The following is a 26,142-nucleotide window of genomic DNA, read 5'->3' on the forward strand; positions in this document are numbered from 1 at the left end:
ATAAGCATTGTGTCATTTCACTAGTAACAACATATCACTGATGTAATGTTTAATAATCTTCTCAGTATAATATTATATCAATCTACAGCACATTCATCATTACATTGAGTGACATAATATTCTGCAAGCAAGAAAACAGGCGTTTATAAAGAAGAATAAACATAGCGAACCTATAAAAAAAGGTATAGAATACGGCATTAGACTTTACAGTCCCTACCGGCGGTGCTGATCTTGTTTCTTGGCCCTTCAGCCAGGAAGTACAATGGGGGGTTGGGGGCCAATCATCCTGTGCTTTCGCACACCCTCTGGCTGACCTTACAGAGTCACGCCACTAACCCCGTCCCAAACTAAAACATTCAGTGCACTAGGACTCGAACCTTCGTCCTCTCAGACAAAGAATTCTGAACCCAGCGCACCAACCCACTCGGCCAGGAGTATAGTAAAGCTATACTATTAAGACAATTAATAAAAGACGCATATGAATGCCCAAGAATGAAGAGAATGTGTCCGAAAGCGGGGGGGAGGGGAGGGATAAGACAAAAATGATGCTATTGACTGAACTTTGCTAAGGTTTGCAAGGGGTACGTACGTTCGAATTTTTTTGGGGGGCAGGACAAATTTAAAAAACGGTGTGTTAGATTAAGAATATTGGAAACTATGCGAAACATTATAAATACATTTCGAAAACAAATGGAGAAATGCTGAACCGATACCCTCCTCATTTTTCTTCTCTACGTAACTTGCTAAGACACATAGACTCGCAAATATAAATTTGGTAATAAAGTTCTAGGGACATGCATGAAAAATTTAAATATATTTTGCAAATCTTGATGTTTTTCAAACTTCAGAATATATGTGGCATAAATATAATATCGTAAGTATTTCGGATAAAAAATAAAGTGAATTTAGTTTAATAGGAGTTTTATTCAAACTTTAGCCATGAATATACCAGACAATCCTGATCTTCAAGCGATAGCCTCAGCCAATCATAGAGCAAGCTGAAATTATTCGCTTTAATGTCAGAATAGCCTGGCATATGCACAGACAAAGAGACTATGCAAAACTAAAAAAACATCCTTATGGTGTATGATAATCAGGCCGACAGTATAATATACAATGCAAATAATGCAATATTCGATACTGAAATGAATACAGGAAATTGGGAAGGAGCAATCAAAAAATGATATTTCTATAAAAGTTAGACCTTTTCAGATTTATGTCCCCCCCTCCATCCACAAAATTTCCCCTAGCGGTTTTCAACTCTTTTACACATACATGAGGCTAAAGGCAATGAATCACCTAAACATTTTCCAAGTTGAAGATTAATCTTTAGATAGCTAAAACTAACCATCTCAGCCAAGGGCGACCACATAAACTTTCCCAAGGAGTGTGCAGGGGAGTGGGTGCAGCAAATATTTTCCAGAAAAGTGTCTGGAAAAAGACAGTTTCTTAACACATGGCTTAAGAAGACATTGTCCTAGTGAAGTGATTCATTTTCTCGAATTTTGTAGTATTTTTGTAAAGTCCAGATTCATTCAGTCATAGCCCTGTCCTCTTCTCATTCACAAGGGCTACATCCAGGTGGGTCACCCGGTTTGAACACCCCTCCCCCCGCATAAATATGCGTAAAAATATAACTATTTCTCCTAAAAACAAAAAAATTCCCTAACTCGTAAATTGGTCTGGATTGGTCGGAAAAAATCTGGTCAGAATTTCCCGTAACTCGTAATTGGAATGCTAGAAATAAAACCCTTGCCTGAGACCGTAAGGCACTACGGGACGTCACCGCTTGTTCTTCATTATTTTGCTAAGCCCTCCCAAACAAATATTGTTTCGATATCCCCTCCCAAAAGAATCCTGGATACTTTCAACTTTAAAATCTACTGACAATCTTAACAGTTAGCGATACTGAATCCTTCGGCAGAAAGTAGCAGGATCTACAATTTTCATCTGTCCTTAAGATCTACCTCTTACTTCAGCAGTAGCGAAGTTTCTCCATCAAGCTTTCCTATTCCTTGAAATACGCCGTTGTAGCTGTTGATTATTTTATTCACTTTTGTCCTGTTGACTGCGTGGAATTTCATCAGCCTTACTGACGTTCAGAACTAGTTTGACTACATTCAAGTCTATACTTGATCTGAATCCAAGAATTGGGATAGAGTCAGTTTCACAACCAATGTCTGCTATTTTTCTAGCTTACCATCGTAGCATATGCCTCTGCTATCACAATTTATGTCTGTGCCATCTACCGAAGGCCTTGACGTCCGGCATTGAAATACGGGAAATAAAACCCTTGTCTGAGACCATAAGGCACTAAGGTACGTCACCGCTTGTTCTTCATTCTTTTGCTAAATCCTCCCAAACTAATATTATTTCGATACCCCCCCCCCAAGAATACGGTCTGTTATCCACAACCAATGTTTACCTGCTATTTTTCTAACTTACCATCGTAGCATATGCCTCTGCTATCACAATTTATGTCTGTGCCATCTACCGAAGGTCTTGAAGTACTGAAGTCCGGCATTGGAATGCGGGAAATAAAACCCTTGTCTGAGACCATAAGGCACTAAGGTTCGTCACCGCTTGTTCTTTATTCTTTTGCTAAATCCTCCCAAACTAATATTATTTCGATACCCCCCCCCCAAAGAATAATACTGGATACGGTCTGTTATCCACAACCAATGTTTACCTGCTGTTTTTCTAACTTACCATCGTAACATATGCCTCTGCTATCACAATTTATGTCTGTGCCATCTACCGAAGGCCTTGAAGTACTGAAGTCCGGCATTGCAATGCGGGAAATAAAACCCTTGTCTGAGACCGTAAGGTACTAAGGTACGTCACCGCTTGTTTTTCATTCTTTTGCTAAATCCTCCCAAACTAATATTATTTCGATACCCCCCCCCCCCCAACCCAAGAATAATACTGGATACGGTCTGTTATCCACAACCAATGTTTACCTGCTATTTTTCTAACTTACCATCGTAGCATATGCCTCTGCTATCACAATTTATGTCTGTGCCATCTGCCGAAGGTCTTGAAGTACTGAAATCTGGTATTGTAAATGTACTAAATTTGTCAGTAACAGAGCCAGAAGATCCTGGCACACCTTGTCCGTCACTCTTGTCTGGATCGTCTGAAAAAAAAGTTGACAGTCTTTCATACTTTAACAAAGAAATTAATTGTTCTCACTAATCACTCATTGCGCATCTGGAACTATTGAACTAATGCTCAAGTTTGTTAAACCTCGTTCACACGTGTGCTTAGTCAGAAATCAATATCTAGACATAATTATTATCTACCAATCATAATTTACGTCATATTTTATAAAGCCTTGATTGGCACAACTTAATGATGGTCAAAATTTAATGTCTAGCTGAACACACGTGTGAATTGAGCTTTAGGCTCATTTTTGGTCACTATTTTACATAGGCTGCTTCTTTGATGAAAGGCTCTACTTATCTAAATTTAATTTTATGCAATCATGCTATAATTTTGAGGCAGGAATTTAAAAGCATCATATATGAAACGTAACGTTTTTAGCTAATTAATTACGGAATGGATTAATTTATCACTCCTTCCACGTGTTCTTAGTATTAGTATTAAAACTATGGAGTATCTTGAGCGAATCCCCCCCCCCAATTAATCTTCATCGAGTTCTCTGCAGCTCAGATTTGAGGAAAAAATTGGATGATACGGTAGTATCAATTCACGAAAATTTAGAGGGAAACAAAATGTATTTTTCAAAATCTATGGGGAGGGGAGAAGCAAATTTGTCGTTCAATTTTTTTAAAGAAAATACCAAAAAAGGTTTTTTTCAATGAAAATACCCCTCCCCGAAAAGGTATTTTTAAAACTAGGGGGTGGGGCGCATTGTCCTCTCCCCCAAATTGCTGCCACCGGGATGATATACAAAAAATACCCAAGTTTTCTTTGTCTAAGGAGATACACTAGATAAGAAAGGCTTGAAATAACAATACAGAATAAAAAATAGAATAGAAATGTAAAAAAAAGTCTAGTGCGTGAACAGCTTAGATTCCTTCGATATCTACCTAACTGTATGAACGGAACATTCGCAAATTAGGTCTTTGGTTTCCACAAGGTATCTTAGAAGTTTTCATATTATCTAATTGATCGACTATGGCTAGACCACGTGCTACGGATGAAGGATGACAGATTACCGAAGATTGTCCTTTTTGGCCAACCGTCTGGGGCTACACGGAAAGCAGGTTGTCCTTGTCTGGGTAGGGAGGATGTCATAAATAAAGATTTAAAGGAAATGGGAACTTCCTGGGAGGGTGTAAAGAGGGAGGCTTTAAATAGATTAGGTTGGAGGAGGAGCGTGCGTAGCTGTGTTGGCCTCAGGCGGCTTGGTGCTGCAGTGAGTTATTAGTAGTAGTAGTAGTAGTAGTAGTAGATACGTTAAATTTAAAAGTAACAAAAAGTAAAATAAAGAAGAAAAATTTTGGGATTTAGAAATTTTTTCTAAATGAATATTTCGGCTCTATATCTAAGAGTATCAGCAAAGCATAGATGAACACAAAATAAGACTTATAATAAAATACATGACAATTAAAAAAAAAACAAAATTAATATGCTCCTAGCATTATCACTTCCAAGGAAGTTCAACCAGGACTTAGGAGACATTTTCACTGCCTTAAAATATTCGCTCTTTGTTTTACCTTTTGTTGTTTATATTACAGAAATGCAGTGTGGTTTTCGTCGCTATTCACCTATAATTTACTTTTCGAATGCCAAGATAATAAAAAGAATGATTTTGAACCGTGTAAGCCAGCCTGCATGAGGACCTTAAGTCTTTATCAGATAAATCAACCAATGCGACTGCCCGGCTCCAAGAAGAATGTGGAATTCCCTCCTCCTCATTCCTTCTAACTAAAATTGACATTACGCGCATGCTCAAATGAAAATGACCAACAGGGTTTAACGAATAAGAAAGACATTTTGAGCTACCATAATGGTAGAAAAAAATACAACTGTAATAGTTAGTTAACAACGGTTCATAGATCTGTGAAAATCAAATAGCAAAAATATCACTCTAAAAGGAGGCAATGCGAGTCAGACATGTTGGTTTGACTTCGCAGAACTTTTTTAGAAGGACTTCAGGGTGGTGGCGGTTCTAGGCCTGAGCAGTAGGCAGCTACCTCCAGTTTTCTGACATAAGTTCCTTTTATTTTATATTTTCATACACCCCCCCCCCCAAATAAAAAGGTTGTCCGACTCGTATAAACGTAATAAAATGCAAGAAAACACATTTTACATACATCTTTGAAGTTTTTGTAAATACCCCTCCCCCCAACAAAAATCCATGATACGGCCTTGATTCCGTCTGCCAATGATGATGGTAAAACCGCCTTCCCTGTTTGCTATCTTTTTGGAGGTGGCTTTATGAAGGTTATGCTAAGTTGAAACAGGTATGCTAAGTTGAAACCGCCAGGGTAGTGGCGGTTCTAGGCCCGAGCAGTGGGCAGCTACCCGCAGTTTTCTGACATTAAGTTCCTTTCATTTTATATTTTTACACCCCCCCCTAATAAAAAGGTTGTCCGACTCGTTTAAACGTAATAAAAATGCACGAAAACACATTTTATATACATCTTTGAAGTTTTTGTAAATAACCCTCCCCCCAACAAAAATCCATGATACGGCCTTGATTCCGTCTGCCAATGAAGACGGTAAAACCCCCTTCCCTGTTTGCTATCTTTTTGGAGGTGGCTTTATGAAGGTTATGCTAAGTTGAAATAAATTTAAACGCTTTAAATCAGCTTTCTATACGATACATATGCAGCAAAATATATCATGCATTCGTCCTTTTATTATTTTCATTCGTCCTAGCATATTTTAATATCAATGCCTCATAAACGTAATGTAAAAGGGGAAAAACGGGTAGTAAAAATATGTCAAACTGACATAATTAAAAATAATGCAAATGAAGATGACCCACGAAAAATAAGATATATTCTGTAAAATCAATTCATTCATGGTAATTGCCGTGGTAAATAATGGTAATTGCTCACCCCAGAATACCAGACAAAATACATCTTCCTGTGAAAAGAAAGGAAAAATTATAAGTATACCCAAAGGAAGAATAAATAATCATATACAACAGCGTAGGCATAAGATGGTAATAGGTCAAAATAAAATTTAAATATTTTTGGTCAGTTGTTAATAGTTAAAAGTATTTCCATAATTAATTCATTATGCCCTATTTAATTTGAAAAGGCGCATTAAAACACACTCAGCCTCTTCAAAAATATATGACTAAAAATACAACCATAATGGGTAGTTAACAACGGTTCATAGCTCTGTGAAGAAGTATAATTTACAATAAAATGAAAGTTGCGTATGCCTTGGTCCTCATGGTAAGTAGACTGGAAAATTAGTATATTACTGTGACTACTTTTAGCTTTACTCACCCGTTTAATCACATTGGAGAAATAGTAATTTTGGATTTAACAACATTATAACTATACCATATAATACGTTTTTAGTGTGACGCATTAAGGAGAGTTTTTGATTTATTTGGAGATCAGAATAGCAAATATATTTGATGCCGTACCCAAGGCCGTATCAAGGGGGCAAGGGTTTGACCCCTCCCCTCCCCAGATTTTGTCCGATTCGTAAAAAAGTCGCAAAAATGCAAATAAACAAATTTTAGATGAGTTTTTTAAAGTTTTTTGTACCCCCTCCCGAACAAAAACCCTGGCTACGGCCTTGGTTATAGGCTACCATTAGCTAATATATTGAGCAATGTCTTAATACTATTTTAAGGGTAACTATAGATTATGTAACGTACTTCTAGCACAATCGGCTTTAAAAGGACACCCAAATTGGTGGAAATCAGCACTATTTGTAAAGTGTGTATTTAATCTGGACTTTTGGATTTCTGTATAGTGACACCAAATCACAGAAATATAGGGGGGGGGGGGGGCAAAAACATATTTTCGAAATTTAGCGAGGCAAATTTTTCTATTTTCTATGTAGAAATTCTAAAAAAAAACCTGAACAATAAGAATCCCACAAAAAGCAATTTTTTAAAATTTAGGGGGAGGATGCTCAAAGAAATTAGACTCAAATTTCTAGACAAAAATTTGAAGGGCTGAACATACGTAGCGTTTTTCGAGCTAAAATAGCCGATTTATTCAACAGAGACATTTTTTATACCAGCTTTCGAACTAAGCTGGTATAGTGGCATCCAGTGGCATCAAATCACGAAAATTTAGGGGGGGGATGAGCGTTTTTAGGCTGATTTTTAAGTTGAAAAGATTTGATCAATACATTGGCTTACTTTCACTATAAGATTTGTGAGTGAATTACAAACTCACTCAACATAATACCTAATGGCTCCGTTAATCAGACTATCATTGATGGGTGTCCATGTTTTAGATATTTCAAATAATCTACCAAGAACAATTCAAAATTGAGGGGGGGGGATGACCATCAATTAACATCACTGCCTTCAGTAATCTTTCAATACTAATTTTAGTGGAAACTGCAAATTTCAATTTGTGTGGCATGTATTCTGTAGGGTTGTGTTTTACGACGTTCAAATGTACTTCATGAAATTAAAGACCAAAAACGATATTTAATATATACTTTATGAACTAAAATACCCTTTTTGAAATGTCTAATCGCTCTGTTTTGTTTTATAAAGTCCTACGTATTAATGTTTAATTGAGTGGGAAACATGTTAAGGAAACAATTTTTCCTTCGTAATATGCCGAAAAATCATAGATAACACATTTTGAAGCCACTTTCACTACACTTTACCCCAAACCACTCTAATGCGCAAATATAAAGCCCATATTAAATATTCCCCACGGACTCTAAACTGTGCCACTGTACCACATTTTGAAGCCACTTTCACTATACTTTACCCCAAACCACTCTAATGCACAAATATAAAGCCCATATTAAATATTCCCCACGGACTCTAAACTGTGCCACTGTACCACATTTTGAAGCTACTTTCACTATACTTTACCCCAAACCGCTCTAATGCACAAATATAAAGCCCATATCAAATATTCCCCACGGACTCTAAACTGTGCCACTGTACCACATTTTGAAGCCACTTTCACTATACTTTACCCCAAACCGCTCTAATGCACAAATATAAAGCCCATATTAAATATTCCCACGGACTCTAAACTGTGCCACTGTACCACATTTTGAAGCCACTTTCACTATACTTTACCCCAAACCGCTCTAATGCACAAATATAAAGCCCATATTAAATATTCCCCACGGATTCTAAACTGTGCCACTGTACCACATTTTGAAGCCACTTTCACTATACTTTACCCCAAACCGCTCTAATGCACAAATATAAAGCCCATATTAAATATTCCCCACGGACTCTAAACTGTGCCACTGTACCACATTTTGAAGCTACTTTCACTATACTTTACCCCAAACCGCTCTAATGCACAAATATAAAGCCCATATTAAATATTCCCCACGGACTCTAAACTGTGCCACTGTACCACATTTTGAAGCCACTTTCACTATACTTTACCCCAAACCGCTCTAATGCACAAATATAAAGCCCATACTAAATATTCCCCACGGACTCTAAACTGTGCCACTGTACCACATTTTGAAGCCACTTTCACTATACTTTACCCCAAACCGCTCTAATGCACAAATATAAAGCCCATATTAAATATTCCCCACGGACTCTAAACTGTGCCACTGTACCACATTTTGAAGCTACTTTCACTATACTTTACCCCAAACCGCTCTAATGCGCAAATATAAAGCCTATATTAAATATTCCCCACGGACTCTAAACTGTGCCACTGTACCACATTTTGAAGCCACTTTCACTATACTTTACCCCAAACCGCTCTAATGCGTAAATATAAAGCCCATATTAAATATTCCCCACGCATTTTGCCATGTAACTCTAGTTTCAACTTTATACCCGTAATTTGAATCAACACTGAATTCAAGAAACGGAAAAATAAATGGGAAGTATATAATGTTGGCTATATATTTGCACTTTGAAGTGGGGGGGGGGTAAAGTTTAGTGGAAATAGCTTTGAAATGTGTCAACTACAATTTCTATGCATATTATGAAGTAAGAATTGTTTTCTTACAATCTTTCTATCTGAAGAGCCCCAATTGTGCATTAATACCAAATTTTCTTTTGGTCTATTTTGACTGGTGGGCACAGAACAGGCAGATACGAAAGAAGATCCATTAAAAGCTATTTTTTGTTGAGGTGATGGAAGGGGGGCTTTTGAAAACCCCAATACAAATACAGAACAAATGAGGACTTTTTTCCCAAGACAGTGAACCAACAAAATCTATTTGAATGTTTTGGCCCTATATCTAAGGGCCGTCTTCAACAAAGAAAATAATAAACAATAACACACTTACAATAAAAGTTTATTCATCTTTAGACCCCAACTTATGGAGGTTTAGACCCAAAGTCAAATTAAATTAGAGAACTAGAATCGTTTGACATTCTTGCCATTTTTATTCCATTTTGTCTATTTTGGCAGATCTTCAAAAAAGAAAACTTTTAGAACGTACGATATTGTTCTGAAAGAAATAAATATGTATTTCAAAGAATTTGTTTTAATCTCTCTGGGAATCCTAGAATTTCTGCAGTTTTTAGAGTCATTTACTGCAGTCCTTATGATACTTGGATCTTTTTGCGTTTTAATCTCCGTCCCGTTTATCGTTAAAATTGAATTTCTATGGAGTTTCCAGGTAATATAAGTTAGATAGAAAGAATACATCAACATTGAAATGCCCCAAAAAAGTAAAAAAAAAAACAAACCCCTTCAATACAATCAAGAGCGTTGGAATAGATTTGTTTATTTCAAAGTTTTTTTTTTTAAACATTTATTTTCAGTATTTCACAGTTTTTTTTTGTTGAATTCTCTGTCTGATATATATTTTCAATTCTTTCCCTAACTTAATGTATTTTGTAAGATTTTAGATGAGGGGCTCTTCATGTTGAAAAGATGAGGACTCCCTGCTGTCTTGAAAAGTAGTTAAGTTAGGTGAATGTAATTTTCCGAGATGTTTCTAGAGCCTAAACTATGTCCTGATGAGATCTTTTAAAGTACCTATCGATGAATAATCTATCAGACAATTGCCCGACTGAATTTTTTAACTACTTTTTGCTATTCTTATGGCATTTCCAATGTCTGCCATCCATAATTTTAAACATATTTTCCAGAAATATTAATAAGAGCTAAAAATTACAGTGTTTCACAAGTATATAGTATATAGTTTTTATAACTATAGTTTTCACAAGAGCATTTTTCTTTTTCATGTAACCTGAATCATTTTGTCATTTGTTCAGACCCGAAGCGTCAATATTCATTTCGTATTTGACGACAATTACTGTCAGTCAAGCAACACTTGACACTATAGTTACCCGAGTTTCGTAAATCACGCAAACCAGAAATTAACAACGGTAGTAAATTGATTTTTATTTTTTTGTATTTCAGATTCTGTCACTGTCAGTGATGTCACAACACGCAGCTCGCATCAAACGGTTGTCTTTACCATCCATAAAAATAGCTTTGGAAAAGCAGACATATCCGTATCCAAAAGCAAGTCCTATACTTCTTCCACCCGGATTCTTCAAATCAATTGGTGGTAAGCCCCAACGAAACCCAACGATGAGTGTACAAAACTTACAGGCTTTGCAGCAGCTACAAGCTAGAGGAAATTATGCGTAGTATCAACAGTTTTATTTAACTTGTATTTATTTATACCAGATTTTCATTAAATGTCTACTTTTTTCCTATTAGTTTTTTTGAAATAGCTAATTAGAAAATAGGACAGTTTTTTATTCAGGGGGGATGGACAATCTGTCAAAATAGGCAGATTGCATCTCCATCTAAGAAATTAAAGAGTAAATCAACAGCATTTTGGGATTTGGGAATGGGAAGGGACGAGTAAGTATTCAGCCCCCCTCTTTCTGTATATGCGGAAGAGTAGCTGAAATGTGTCCACGACCTGGCTTATCAGAACAGCAAACACGCAGCAATTGTATGAACTTTTTTGTTGAAATTATCTTTCATGCCTGGGCTAAAAGTTGGCAGTATTTTTTGGGGGGAGAGGGGAAGATGGAGGCAATACTTCAAAGTGCCACAGGCAGTGAATTGGGTAGACACCTTGAGAATTATTAAAAAACCAATAAGCATCCCTATGGGTGGTGGCGCGGAGGGGGCTGTCAGATACGGGTCATCCCTTCTGTGTATATACCGTTTCAAAATTTCAATATATTGTGTCAAGTGAAAAAATGCTGATAAGGAATGTTCAATTATAAATCGACAAATTAAGTTTTCGCACAAGAAACATATCATACTGAGCCTTCTGATGCCCGAGCCATTTGGCCCCCCCCCCCGCCTTGGGTCCTCATGTGTTAAATTTCAGTAAGGGGACATCACTTCTTGTAACTGTGAATGTTGTCCTCTAAAATTTCTAAATAATATGAGGCAGCCAGCATGCAAAGTAATTCAAAATCAATTTAATTAAAGTGCAATATTCGTTGGAACTCATTTCCTAGTTCAATTTCACATGATTTAGTATTGTTCTTAAAAACAATGACTAAATCTAGAATTTGTGCATGCTTCTATGGGCAAGGGGAATATAGCACAATCTTGAAAAAAAAAATTCCAAAGGATTTTCCATGATCCCAATTCTTTTTTAATTATCTATAACTTGAGACAAAGAAGAAGTTAAAAAAGATACCTTGACAGGAGTTCTCAAAAAACGTTCCAATAGATTCTCCATCATCTAATAGTGGACGTTCTTTACCTAAATAACTTGACACGCCATCTGGTAGAGTCCAATGGTCCAAATGATATAGTCGACAGTTGGGCTAGAATTTGAAAAAAAAAATGATATCAGAACGCATTTCACTTAAGAACTCCCCTTTTTTAACATTTTAAGAACGTCATTTAGGTAGAAACAAACTCTTTTTCGTAAAGCTAGTATTCTCATAATATCATTTATTCAGCTCTGATCAAAGGTGGATCTAGAACAAAATCTTGGGGGGGGGCAATCTGACAATGATTTCTATAACTGATCTAATTGACAAGTTATTTTTTAAAAAGAGAAAAAATGAGGGTGCCATGATAATCTTGGGGCCTCTCCCCTCTGAATCCGCCCCTGGCTATGAGCCCGTCTATAAGACATGAAAACAGGAACATAAACGAAAAAAAAAAAAAATAAAAACGAACATTGGCACAGCAAAACAACGTCATCAGAAACGTCTTATACGGATTTTTTTCAGGGGAATTACAAAAAAATTAGGGGGGAGGGTGGTTTAGAAAATACGCCTCAAAAACTTGTTTATATTCATTTTTGCCACGTTTTTACGACTAGGACAAATATGTTTTTGGGGGAAGGGTTTACCCCCTCCCTTGGATACAACCTTGGCTCAACAGTAGTAAACTATAGCCTAATAGGAGAAAAAAAAAATCGATAAATTAAAAATACTTAAATCAACTAAGAGAACTAAGCCATGGATGATCTGCAGTTTCATTTTTTCCAGACAGCTTTGAAACTGCGACTTGTGGGTCAGTTCGCTATGTCCACATATCTATATTGGGGAAAAATCGCCGAGAGTATCACTAGCGCTCATCCTTTTCGGAGCCCTCAGATCTTCAGCGATGGCATCAAGCAGCACTAGCGGGTTGGCAAGTCCAATAAAAGAAGTAACCTTTCGGTTTCTATACCATATTGGTAGATATAACAAAAATCTACAGTATTTACAATAGCCTCTTCTTAACTGAATTCTGCATTAAAGGCTGGAAACCAGAAAGAAACTATGTTATTATTTTAAAGTTATTATTATACAACCCCCAGTTAGAAACCGTTGACTTGATAAGAATAAGGCGGCCTATTAAGGTGCGTCTTTTTTTGGAGTCCTAACCTCATGACATTTCTTATACTTTCTCGGCCTGAAGAATAAATTCAGATAAATAAATCAAGCGTTATTAAAAGTCAAAGCCATTAACTTCAGTTGTCAGTAACCACAAGTTTTGAATAATACCTAATGAATATCTATTCAGTTAATGATCAATTTTTTATTTATAACAATTAAATGCTTATGTAAGTGAAGCTCATTCATAAAAAAGTTTGTCTTTTCTCACTTAAGGTTTATGTATCCTGTGAACATGCAATTTTGCCCAAAGCCTACGGCCAGGGTTCCCACCCAACGAACGAAAAAAAATCAATAGATTTTAGTAATTTTCTGGTTGACTTAATGGTTTTCTTCAATAATCTATTGATTTATGTGCAATTTTTTTTTTATAGCTTCGTAAAAAAAAAAATCTTGCCACCACTCCACCTACATTTTCGTTAATTGACACCCTTGATGAGAAAAATTGGATTAAAAGATAGAAGCAACAATTAAGTTGTCACCTTATTTGATTCACCCTCTCGAAAAAATCCAGATCGGCACAAAAACTCATTTTCAATTTGACAAGCTCTTTGACATGCCTGCAGTGAACCAGCGGCAAATTCTTTATCCGGATAAAAATGAAGACTGGTATGGAGTGCTACCCTGTCATTGGGTATTCCTAAGTCTGGTACTTGAAGAGTCCTTGCCCCATTGCAGGCTTCGTTACCTGCAAAAAATTATTTTATTATTTAGCTATAAAGCCATAAAAGGCAACCGTTCATAACATAAAAACACTTCAAAGTGCACAATGAAATAAGGAAAGAGAAAAAAAATACTAAGAAAGCAAAAAAAAAACAATAAAGTTGTGAAAGAAGGGAAGTATGTTCGTTAAATTCTCATGTGAATTTATACATAATATAAATTCTAGTTTTTCCTTCTAGATCCTTGGCATTTTAAGCTTTATGGTGATAGCATTACAATTTAACATAGCATTGTTATGTTGCGTTATTATCTTATGCTAATGTTATTATATTAATAACACTAACATAATATTACAAGTTTCTTAGTTTCCTCTCAAGAGAACATGTTCATCCCGAGTGAGTTGTGCCATTATAAATTTGATTTTTGCAGTACACTTGCTGTACTCTTATTACGTCATACAATTATACTACATGCATACTTATTACGTTATATTACGTCATGCGACACTTACAACGTCAATACAATTGAGATATTGACGCATTACAATTGGGATGAGACACTTTGTGTTTACTTTGAGTGTCCTGGGCAGGAATATGGCCCGTAATTGGTAGACAGTTGTTACTCCAAATGCACAAGAACAAAAAATTAGTCAAAAGTAGGATGAATGATTACTGAGCTCGGAGGGAGGTTAGGGACATTAATTCTGAGGCTATCCCCCCATGAGACTACAAGGGGACACTCAATATTTTACCAATTTAATCTCTACTATGAAGTTCTGAACATCTTGATTTTGCGTTAAAATGTAAGCAGATTGTTTTTGAATTTATTTTTGAAAAAATTGCTCCGTGTCGAATCAACAGGCCTTTAAAAACAACTCAAACAATTTGATGTTACATGTCATTGCTTGCCTTCACTTCACAGCATATTTTTTAATAACAATAATTTTGATTGACTTCAAAAGTTTTTTGAAAACCAAGTAATTCATAGGTGGCTCCAGAATAACTTCAAAATTTGAAATGTTGCAAATTTTTTGAAATGTTGAAATATTGCAAATTCTTTGTAATTTTTCTAGTTTCCCAGTTTCAGTTCAGACTCCATTTTCCCAGTTCCCATTTTTCAAATCCCAGTTTCAATTCAGACTCCAGTTTCTATCCCGTTAATTACTATTAAGGGATCAGACTTACTATTAAGGCACTAGTATTCGTACTTTTAAGACGACAAATCAATCAAGTCAACTTTTTATGTTTTGACGACATGCGATTATTTGTTTCCCTAAAAATACAGACTATGAAAAGGCAAACTGGTTGACTACTAAACTAATTCCCTAAAAAGACATCCATATCCGTCTTACCTTTAAGACAGGAATTCTCAAAGTAGTCAATTCCAACGGCATCAACTAGTTCAGTTCCATCACTAACTGTTCGTCTGTCGTCTCGACTAAGGTGGCACTGGGTTGTGGCGAAATTGTACTCAACAGAACGACACAGAAATCTCTCCTGTAAGAAATGCAAGTTTCAAGATAAGATACAAAGCAAGTACTACGTGGATATTTTTTAATTGACCTTGTTCTGATGTCCTTGATGATTTGATGGCCTAGAGCATTGATCAACATCCTTTTTTAATTGTAAGAGTCAAACAATCTTTTTACGATTGTAAAAAAACTCAATAAAGGACCACAGTTATGATATAAAATATTATCTATAAAAACGTGAGTACTGATCACTTTGCAACCATAACTTTAGTTTCAAGTACCTAATCAAAATCAGATATATAATAAAAATTCTTGGATCCATAGGTCTCAGATCTACCAACTCACCCAGCCAAAATTATGGCATTACTCAGAATTTTTCTTAGAGAAAATTCTAAACTTGCGTAAGGAAATTGTTGTTTTTTCAACGATTTATAATCAAATTCTAGCAAATTTACACAACACTATACACAGTATTTCGAAAACATAACTCGGTAGATGGATAGAACTGAACATTAGCTTAGGAGTAATTGGGAGATACATTAGAAACATAGTAGAAAGGGTCGTATTCAGGACTTTTTTTTCGGGAGATTTTACAAAAGGATTTTTTTTCTAGTGGAGAGGGGTTACAAAAAACTTTAAAAACACATCAAAAATTTGTTTATTTCATTTTTTTAAGCTTCGGAGTTCTCGGAGTCGGACAAACATTTCGGGGGGAATCGACCCCCCCCCTGGATACGGCCTTGATGTTAGAGCAGTAAAATAACAGAAGGAATGTTGCACAGGAAGCATAAACCTTAACACTAATTAATCAGCAATCGATAATGTTGGATTAATGGAAAATAGAATGTATGCCTTTAGTTAAAGCGTCACTGACAGCAGACAAAAACCACTAATTACAGTAGAATTAGAATTTTACTGTCCTTCTCGTTCAAATCAAGTACTTCTGCTACAGTTTCTAATACAGATATACATACGCATGCGCAGTGACAGTGCATGAGTGCACTGGTCCGAAATAGTCATACTTTGGTGTTATGCAAATGATACTTGTGGAACACGTTCGGCACCCTGAAATAGCCATACTTGCATAATACGATTCGTATACAAGTGTGGGGTGTTGTTTTTCCGTAAAATATCATTATTTACGTTTTACGTTTATTACATTTACATTGTTTACGAGTATATTTACGGTATATTCATATTGTTGACTTATTTATTATTTTTTATTTTTATGATAAATGTTAATCTTAGCATGTTTTGGTTATAGTGTCGGTACAACTTTGTATTTGTAGGCTGTATGGTTTCTGTGAAGCTAAAATCCAGCATATTTCGAACTTTAATTTAATTAATAATGCATAATCAAACTTATGACAAACACTACAACACATAACAGTTGGGGCCTATCCTAAGTTCTTTCCTCATTAGCAGTGGAGCATGTCGGACGACAAGCACAATGAAACACAAATGTATACTCTTTTGTGGTGGCCGGAAACATACTGACTGACTCTAATTATACAATGGGGAAATACTCACTTCAGGTACCCTTTGTATCAAGGACATATTCAGGGTTGCCTTGGGCCTTGACCTCACATACAAAAATCTCGAATGACCTCGAATTTGTAGGCACTGCTTATACAAACAATAAAACAAATTTAATTTTTTATTTTGGCCCCTGACCCTTCAGAAAAAAGAAGTTCTGCGTGCCTTGGTTTATCCTGTGTTTTATTTCTCAATATCTCAACTTTATTAAAAACAATCTACTCACTGACTCTCAGTCTTGGAAGCAGTTGGAGAGTCTGTTCGAATTCATTTACATCGTCTTGAGTGGAATGGATCCAGATATACTTACTGCTCCCCCCCCCTCTTAAAAAAAGATGTTGACAAGAAAACACCGCGCTATGTCAATTCATATGCATAGGAAGAACCAGTAGCAGGCAGTATGAAATTGTGTATATCTATCAGCGACCCCACATAGAGGCAGCACCAGTAGTTTTTTCCCTCTCAGTTTTATCTACACCTGTGTGCAATAGGTCGCTTGTTTTTTCTTTGACTCCAATAAAAAAATAAAAAAAATAAAAATATTTTCGTTAGTTATTATCAATTTTAATCAATCTGAAGGGTTAGCTCAGGTCATGGCACGGGTATGGCAAACCTTGAAATAGATGGTGTTTTGAATCACGATTGCCAGCTGATGTTTTTCCAATTAAATTGAGTATATGGCGTAAATGATGTATGGTGTATATAGTATACTTTACAAACAAGTTGAAAAGAGGCATCAAAACAGCAATAATTACATGAAAGCTACGAATTAATAAATAAAAAACTGGACAATCTGAAAATAATGAGCACTGATGATGAGCATTGAGCATTCTTGATGATGAGCACTGAGTATTCTTGGCATTGATTCACCTCAGCCATGTCTTCTTTAGATATGCCACTTTTTATTCCCGTATTAATGACAAAAATGCCCCTGCGATTCAGTATTATTTTTTTCCATTATCCCATTATTCAGCATTGGGTCAAATATCGTTTTACGTATTCTCAAGCGTTTTGTTGGTTTTTCTAAAGCGTTCTGAGAAGATAAAGAGGAAACAGTGTTTTAGGGAGCTTTGACCCAGAGCAACCATATGTACACGCCTGGCCAGTAGTGCTTGAAGCGTCATCTATAAATTAGGTATAAGCATCGACTGTATTCTTTGTAGACTTGTTAGTGAAGACTTGTCAATCCTGGAAATTTGCTACGGGAATACTATATCCTTCGGAGTGCAATGCATGGTTGGGGGCAAATCATCCGATGTTTTCCCTCTTTTCCCCCAGATTTCTCCAGGTAGCTATTTAGAGCTGGGTAAACTGTGGCTGAGCCTACAGAATCACGCCAATGACCCCCGTTCAGAAGCAAACAACTAGCGACACCAGAACTCGAGCCCCTGACCTCCAGATTTCAAGTCTGGAGCACGAGCCACTCGGCTAAGACAAAAATCCTTGCTATTAATCCCTGAAATTTTCTTCTTTTGTCCTGTTCAATTTCCTCTGACATGCCTACTATCAGCGCAAGACTTGTCACTGATACCATTTCAAAAAATCTCAAGTGAGATACATTTACAAAATTGTTATTGGAGGTAATGTACTGAGATCCTTCTTCAAACTTCTGAATAAATCGAAGTCTCCTGGAACCCATGCTCTCTGTGTTTACCAATTTTTCCCTCTGTTTTCTCCTCTTCTATTTCCAGTTCACCAAATTTCTGTGATTATGTCACAATTTGTTGTGCTCTTTCAGTTTTTACTTGATGCGTTATTTCATATTCATTGTGTTTTTCGCTTGATTTTTTTTAATAAATAGATTATACCATCCAATAAGGACATTGGATGGACAGGAGCACCACCATCCATAATGATTTTTATCGGGGGGGGGGGGGAATAATTTCACAGCTAGCACATCATTTTACTAACCAAGGTCAAACTTTCGGTAAAGAATTGGAAAAACTATGATCAATCCTTTGAAAATTTTGCAAAGATTACAATTGAAATTTACGGTAACTTTTTATTTTCTTTCGAAGGACCAAGCCCATTTAGGAGAGAGGGATGTACATACACCTGACCCTAATTGGTGGTACCTCGCTGACCTAATGGGTGGCTTACCTCGTCTAGACATGCAGCAAGACATCCTTCTTTAGTGGACGTGAATAATAGAGCATCGTCGTGGCTCCTCAGTAGCTTATTTGGCACTCTTTCAAAGGTCCATGGTCGATTACAAACGTTTTCTAAAAATAAAATAAAAATATAATAATAATTCTAGTAGCTAAGAGTAGCCTAGTGCCGTGATCTGAACTTTTTTCAGATTAATATATATATATGACGGGTCATCTTTTGTAATGCTTCTATTACTTTTTTCTTCTTTCATCATTCAGAGGAAGCTGAAGGGGCCTACAAATAGAGCTTCGAAGACTTAAGATACTTTTTACCCCTCTTCTAGCCAAGAGAAATCTTTTTTTTCATAATCAACAATGATATTTATTTTATGATTAGAAGTATACAGTCTTTGAACGTTTTAAGTTTTAATGCTGCTCCTTACTTCCAGCTGAAAAAAAGTTTTTCACAATTATTTTTTCATTGTTTTTTTTTAAATAATGCTAGTAAATCCTGCGCTCCCTTCATGGAAATTTTCTTCCCCCGTGACAAATTCTCGATGGAAAGCTCCCCCAGCATATCCCCCTCTTCTCAAAACCTCCCCCAACCAAAAAAAAATCCTCCTGAAAACGCCTGTACACTTCCCAATAACCATTACTATATGTAAGCACTGGTCAAAGTTTGTAACTTGTTGCCCCTCCCACGGGGACTGTGGGGGAGTAAGCTGTCCCCAAAGACATAGTTGTAAGGTTTTTCGACTATGCTGAATAAAATGGCTATCTCAGAATTTTGATCCGTTGACTTTGGGAAAATAATTAGCGTGGGAGGAGGCCTAGGTGCCCTCTAATTTTTTTGGTCACTTATAAAGGGCACTAGAAATTTTCATTTCCGTTTGAATGAGCCCTCTCGCAACATTCTAGGACAACTGGGTCGATACGATCACCCCCGAAAAAAAAAAAACAACAAATAAAGACGCATCCGTGATCTGCCTTCTGGTAAAAAATACAAAATTCCACATTTTTGTAGATAGGAGCTTGAAACTTCTACAGTAGGATTCTCTGATACGCTGAATCTGATGGTGTGATTTTCGTTAAGATTCTACGACTTTTAGGGGATGTTTTCCCCTATTTTCTAAAAAACGCAAATTTTCTCAGGCTCGTAAATTTTGATGGGTAAGACTAAACTTGATGAAACTTATATATTTAAAATCAGAATTAAAATGCAATTCTTCTGATGTAGCTATTGGTATAAAAATTCCATTTTTTAGAGTCTTGGTTACTATTGAGCCGGGTCGCTCCTTACTACAGTTCGTTACCACGATCTGTTTGATAATGAAAGAAAGGTTGAGATGACTAGGCCATGTTCTGCGGATGAAAGATGACAGATTGCCGAAGATTGTCCTTTTTGGCCGACCGTCTGGGGCTAAATAGAAAACAGGCTGTCCTCGTCTAGTGTGGGAGGATGTCATAAATAAAGGCTTAAAGGAAATGGGAACATCCTCGGAGGGTGTAAAGAGGCAGGCCTCGAATCGATTGTGTTGGAGGAGGAGCGTGCGTAGCTGTGTTGGCCTCAGGCGGCTTGGTGCTGCGGTGAGTTATTATTAGTAGTAGCTGTAGGTTTTTAAAGGGTGTGATTATTGTCTTCCCAGAAACAAAGAATAAAGCGATTGGCTTACAAAAATACGTCACGCGAGTGAGCCAATGAAACTAAGCACACTTTTAACCCTGGAATAATAGGAAAGTGATCTCTCTTAAACAGGAAAGCAATACCACCAACATGCAAGCCAGAAACTGGGCCAAAAGAATATTTATTGACCCTCAAACAAGCGTGAATGAACAAAGAATTGTCCTTTAGCACTGTAAACATATAAGAGATAAGAGATTTTTTCTTTTCTTGCTTATTTGAAAGCACTATCTCCTCTTTAACCTTGATCGAAAAGTTTCTAAGTTGAGCAAATGAGCAAGAAGGGGGAGTAATAAATCAGTAACAGCACCCATTAAAACTATGAAAATTGATAACAAGCATAATATAGCTTTAATTTTGTTACCGCTTGGAGTTGGATTAAATTCCAAAAGTATGCATAAAAGTAAAGCTAAAATAGTAACGTTAAAAAAGTACCGTTACTAAAACAAAAACGGTAAAAAAGACGTGCAAACATAACAGAATGATTTTTGTTAGCAACTATTAACAGTTAGCAACAATGGCACACTTTTTTGTAACCAAGACACCTATTATTCTAATAAACGAGTTGTTCCGACTCAAGCAATTAAACTGTCCTTTAGATTCCTTAGGTATGAATTTTCAGTCATAAAACCAACTATTCTGTCTACTTTTAAAGTTTTACCACGAAGCTCCATATATTTTATTCATGCATCAACTAACACTTAAAGGTATTATAAAAGAAAAATTACTATAAAAGAGACAAACAAAAAATAACGGTAAGTCAAGCTACAGAAATTTTGAAGATGAAATCAACCTTCTAGCGTTACGAGCACGTTCCGTTTTCAGTACAAAAAAAGGCGCTAAATATGCGTACAGAGACGGCATAACGTCAAAATGCCTCAATCTATTCTTGTATAGAATAGATTCATTTACTTTATTCTTGTATATTTTTATTGGTTTCTTAACTTCACAAGATGCTCTGGGCGCTAAAAACTCCAAGAAATAACACCTTTTACTTAAAACGTGCATAATTAAATAGAACAAAACGTTATTAAAGGCCGAGGTAATATTAATTCAAGGACAAAAGTTCATAGGCTTCAGAAACTAGGTCTTTAGTTTCAGCAAAATAAATATAGTCTCTAGAAAAACTTCGAATTTTCAGATGAATGAATCATTTTCGGCTGTTTTTTTTATAGGACATTCCCCACAAATAAGGGAATGTCCGATATATTGTTTAAATTTTTTTGATTTTAATGCAGAAATTCTTCGATTAATGGCTTAAAGTCTTAAAAGTTTTAAAGCAGTCTTTCTTAAAGAATTGTGACAGAAAGACAAACTGAGCGAGGGTTGAGGAAGGAGTAACCCCTCTTATATACTGATTTCTGTTTAACTCTTAATATTGCTTCTCAATTTTAGTTGAAAAAAAGCTTTTTTTAATTTTATTTCTGGCCGTTTTTGAAATCGTGCCAGGAAATCCCATTCCCCTCGTCTAATATCCCCCGTTGAAAATTCTTCCACAAACTTTTTTCTCCACGGAAAATTCTCCCCGTGGAAAACCCCCTCCAGCAGAAAATTCCCTAAAATAATTGATCTGTATTTCCCATTGACAAATACTATATATGAACAATGGGCAAATTCTCTAACTTCGGTCTCTTCCACACGGACGCAGTTCTTTCGATGTATCGATTATCATCAAAATTCCGTTTTTTAGAGTTTTGCTTACCATTGGGCCATGTTTGGCAAATTTATTATCCTCTCCGAAAGGAATTTTCAGGAGTATTGTTTACAGGTAGCCATAATGTTCAATCCGTATTATCGAATTAAATAACGTGAGCAACACGGACGAAATTCCCCTGAAACAATAGTGCAGCCACAACCCTTCTCTGTTAACGTGCATTTATAATGCTTCTTATTGTTTTTGGTGATTTTTTTTTCCAAATTGTACAAACTTATATTTTTAGAATAAAATAATATTTACCAGACTCGCTTTGCAAAAACTAATGTCGTTTGATTAGGAACACATTATTTTGGCCTTGCTAGAAAAACAGTTATGTGATCTATTGGTATTCAAACTATTTGCCTATTGTCCGAATTTTCCCACCAAAAAACAATTGCTCTGTTAGTGATGTGTAAATAAATAGCCAACTGTGAAATCAGTAATATTAGAGTTTTTCAAATCTACTAACTATAATTTACGTTTCTCTTAAATTCCAAATAGCTTAATTGTTTCATTTATTGTTCTAAACCCAGGACGTCAAAGATACGGCTCACAAGTCAATAACGGCCCAAGAGCTTTTGTATGTGAGCCCTGACCTAGATAGTGAGACTGAAATTAAATGACTCGTCACAAAGACAGGGTTGTATCCAGGTTTTATTTTGGGAGGGTAACAACAAAACTTAAAAACATCATAAATTTGTGTATATTAATATATGTTACGTTTTAAGAGTCAGAAAAGCATTTTTTTGGGGGGAGGGGGAGGGTTCGGGACAAACCTCTTACAGCCCTGGATACAGCCTTGCATTGAGAATAAAATATAATTAATAGAAAAATTTCGACACAACCAGCAATTCATCTGTATTTTAGGTAACGATTTTCAATCATAAATCTAAACATACATCTGTATTACACATTTTTTAATGAACTATCTGTCTTGTGTACTAGAAGATATTAAACTAAAATGAAAACGAAAAAATAAATAAAAAAAAAACACTCACACACACAAAAATCTTGGTATAATTTTAAGATCCAGATACTTGACTTATTTTTTCAAAAATTTAGAAATCTATTCGAAGATGTACTAGATTTTTCCAAAGGATTTATTCAAGGAGAGTTTTAGACATCTGTTTGACAAATAATAAGCAGTACTAAAAAGGTGATTTGACTCCACTGTTTAGGACTATAATGGAAGAAAGGTTCAAATGGGTAGGCCGTGTTTTACTGATGATAGATTGCCAAAAATTGGCCTTTTTGGCCATTCTTCTGGGGCCAAATTAAATTGAAAAGAAGGTCATCCTTGAAAAAGCTTGAGGAAAGCCATAAGAAAGGACTTAAGAGAATTTGAAATTTAGGGAAGAGAGTAAAGAGTGCAGAGTTATGGAGATCAGAGTGGAGGGGGAGCTGTGTTTGCCTAGGTCAGTTTCCTGCAACAATGAGCAATTATTTGAAGCATAAGAAGATATTACAAGGTCCATCAGCCAATGCGAAACAAGCTAGCTTTATTATTGCAATGGATATGTCCTTTCTTCATTAGAGTATATGCTCACGTAATAGTCAACTAAGCTGATAAACCCACACAGTTGATTTATCTAACGATGTCCTATATTATCTTTTTTTTATGTTTAATATGGTGCTATAGATTTATCAATATCCTTTCCAACTTACATATGTGATGTGTGATATAATATAGATATCTTTAAAATACTGTACAGTTGAAAAAAGTTGCACGTTCATGTTTTTTGATAGTTGAATACAGTTTGGAAGAATAGGAAGACAAGTCTGTGAACCAAGATTAGAATATTAGAAGCTACAGTGATGACAGTGGTCAAGTATGGCTCAGAAGCGAAGCGCTCTGAAAGACAGAGGAAGATTTTCTAGATGTTTTCCAGAGACTTTGTTTACGGATTGTTTTAGGTATCCGTCTGACTGACCGTATCTGTAACAGTAAGCTACGTGTATGTAGTTCTACACCACTTCCTAGGGCTATGATGAGAGAAAGGTGAAGATGGCTGGGACACGTTCTGTGGATGAAGGTTGGCCGATAATTGCCAAAGATCGTCCTTGTCGGACAGCCATTTAGGGTCAAAAGAAAAGCAGGGCGTCTTCGAATGGAGTAGGAGGATGTCGTAAGGAAATATTAAAGAGAAATGGAAACTTTTTGGAAGGGTGTAAAAAGGAAGGTTTCGGATAGATTGGGACGGAGAAGCAATTTGGGTAGCTTTTTTGGCATCAGGCGGCTTGCTGCTGCAGTGAGTTGTTAGTAGCAGTGGTAGTAATGTAACAAATAGTTTTGAAGCTAAAGATAGACAGCTATTGGCTCAAAATATGTGTACATTAGTATGTGTTGATTATCTACTCGATAGTTTATTTTAGAATACTGGCAAGCTTTAAATAAATCAAATCCCTGATCCATCTAAAATTTCGTAAAGAGCTAGTCAAGTTGAGGGGTTAAAATTTATTCGAAACAAATAAATTTCCCTTTACATAGCCTTTAACAAACTTGAATCCCGTGTGTTGGAGCCATATCCAAGGTGATTGGTAGCAACAGCTCTTGCTGAAGTTCTGTGACAGGCAGAGACAGTTTTAGGGGAGGTACAGAGGAAGCACTTGCCCCGGGCACAGAAATCTTAGGGGTAACAATTTCAAACAAATAATCCAACGATCAAAAATCATTTTTTAATTTTGAATTTCCATTAATGAAGTATAGGGTGTAGTTAATAAATGACAATAATTAGAGAATTATTAATGCATTAATGCATAAAAGTAAAAAACAATTAAAGAATAATAATTAAAATCATTGATAAGAACTGAATAATTAGAATAATCAATTTTAAAAATTATTAATTAATTAATAAACTCAAAATAATTTTGTTTATAAATGAAAGTTGTATTTAAATTTGGCCTGAAGACTTTGTGAGAGACAGGGGCGGGGGATATCAAGATTTTTCCCCAGGCGCAAAAGGGGCCAGAACCGCCTCTAACGACAGGCATGAAATAAACTAAGGAAATTCTAAAAAAAAAACTATGAAAGAAATAGGAGAGAAAGCGTAAAAAAAAGATTTCCAACCAGTTTTTTTCTAAATTCAAAGTTGAGAATGAGTTCTGTGAATAAAATGTGAAAAATATCGTTGCTGTCTGTTTATCTACTTGAGTATGGAGGATATTGTAGGGAGAATGAGGATGGAGAATATCTACTTGACTTTGAAGAATATAAGACTCGAGTAATGCAGTAGAGGATGAACTTAGACAAATTCGCTCCAAAAAATAATCGAGTACTCAGCTGCAAAAAAAGTTTATGCCATTTTTGATATTACCCTTATTTTTAGGGATATTTTTGTGACAAAAACAATGCTAGAAGCCAACAATATCCTTTAACACTAAAATATCCTAAATTGTAAGAACTGAACTTAGTCAGATGAGCTTCTGAATGGACAAGAGGATCGCCTAAAATTTTATGTTTGCTTCTGAATAGACTATATGATGGCTATGAAATATTAAAGCCCATATAAAGAGCTAATATAATCAATTTGTGGTTGTCTACGATGCTGATGAAAGAAAATCACCCAGTAATCCGCGTTTGAAGTCTGATTTAACTAAACTGTACATTTTCTAAATAGTTAAATTATGATGCGAATCTGATTGTGGAAACAGAAAATAGGAATATCTGTCTCCCACTTGCAATGAGATTAAATACGCTCCTCACACCTTTTTTTAAGAGGGCAGTAGATTCCACCCCAGTGGACTACGAAGCATGACCCTGACAAAACATAATCATAATTTACGCCAGCATATGTGTCAACAGGCTAGAATGTTGAAAGATTAACCTGCACAACTGTCAAGTAGCCTTCTATAATCTTGAAAGGTTGGTGGCCGAGACGCAGATATGTATATATATATATATATATATATATATATATATATATATATATATATATATATATATATATATATATATATATATATATATATATATATATATATATATATATAGAAAAGTCAAGGGGAAGACCAGAGGAGCTAAACTTCATGCCCTTAGTGGTGTAATCATCGCTCCCAGATTATGGATTTGTCATC

The 26,142-nt window shown here is 35.8% G+C and overlaps 1 protein-coding gene and 1 long non-coding RNA gene across 2 annotated transcripts in view; one reads left to right on the top strand and one right to left on the bottom strand.

Moving 5' to 3' along the window:
- The window catches only part of LOC136037285 (uncharacterized), an 85,051-nt gene that overhangs the window by 34,535 nt on the left and 24,374 nt on the right, over positions 1–26,142 (bottom strand). Inside the window, exons 5-9 of the mRNA XM_065719919.1 lie at positions 18,702–18,823; positions 14,946–15,090; positions 13,414–13,619; positions 11,737–11,866; positions 2,981–3,136 (exon numbers count right to left, since the gene is read on the bottom strand). Of these exons, the coding sequence (XP_065575991.1) occupies positions 2,981–3,136; positions 11,737–11,866; positions 13,414–13,619; positions 14,946–15,090; positions 18,702–18,823 (759 nt within the window). The remainder of the gene's footprint in view (positions 1–2,980; positions 3,137–11,736; positions 11,867–13,413; positions 13,620–14,945; positions 15,091–18,701; positions 18,824–26,142) is intronic.
- LOC136037286 (uncharacterized) lies at positions 2,198–10,786 on the top strand. The gene is made up of 2 exons (XR_010619908.1): positions 2,198–2,318; positions 10,485–10,786. It is a non-coding gene; the product is annotated as an uncharacterized LOC136037286 (long non-coding RNA).

This window comes from Artemia franciscana, chromosome 16 (assembly GCF_032884065.1).
Source record: "Artemia franciscana chromosome 16, ASM3288406v1, whole genome shotgun sequence".
Taxonomy (NCBI): Eukaryota; Metazoa; Arthropoda; class Branchiopoda; order Anostraca; family Artemiidae; genus Artemia; species Artemia franciscana.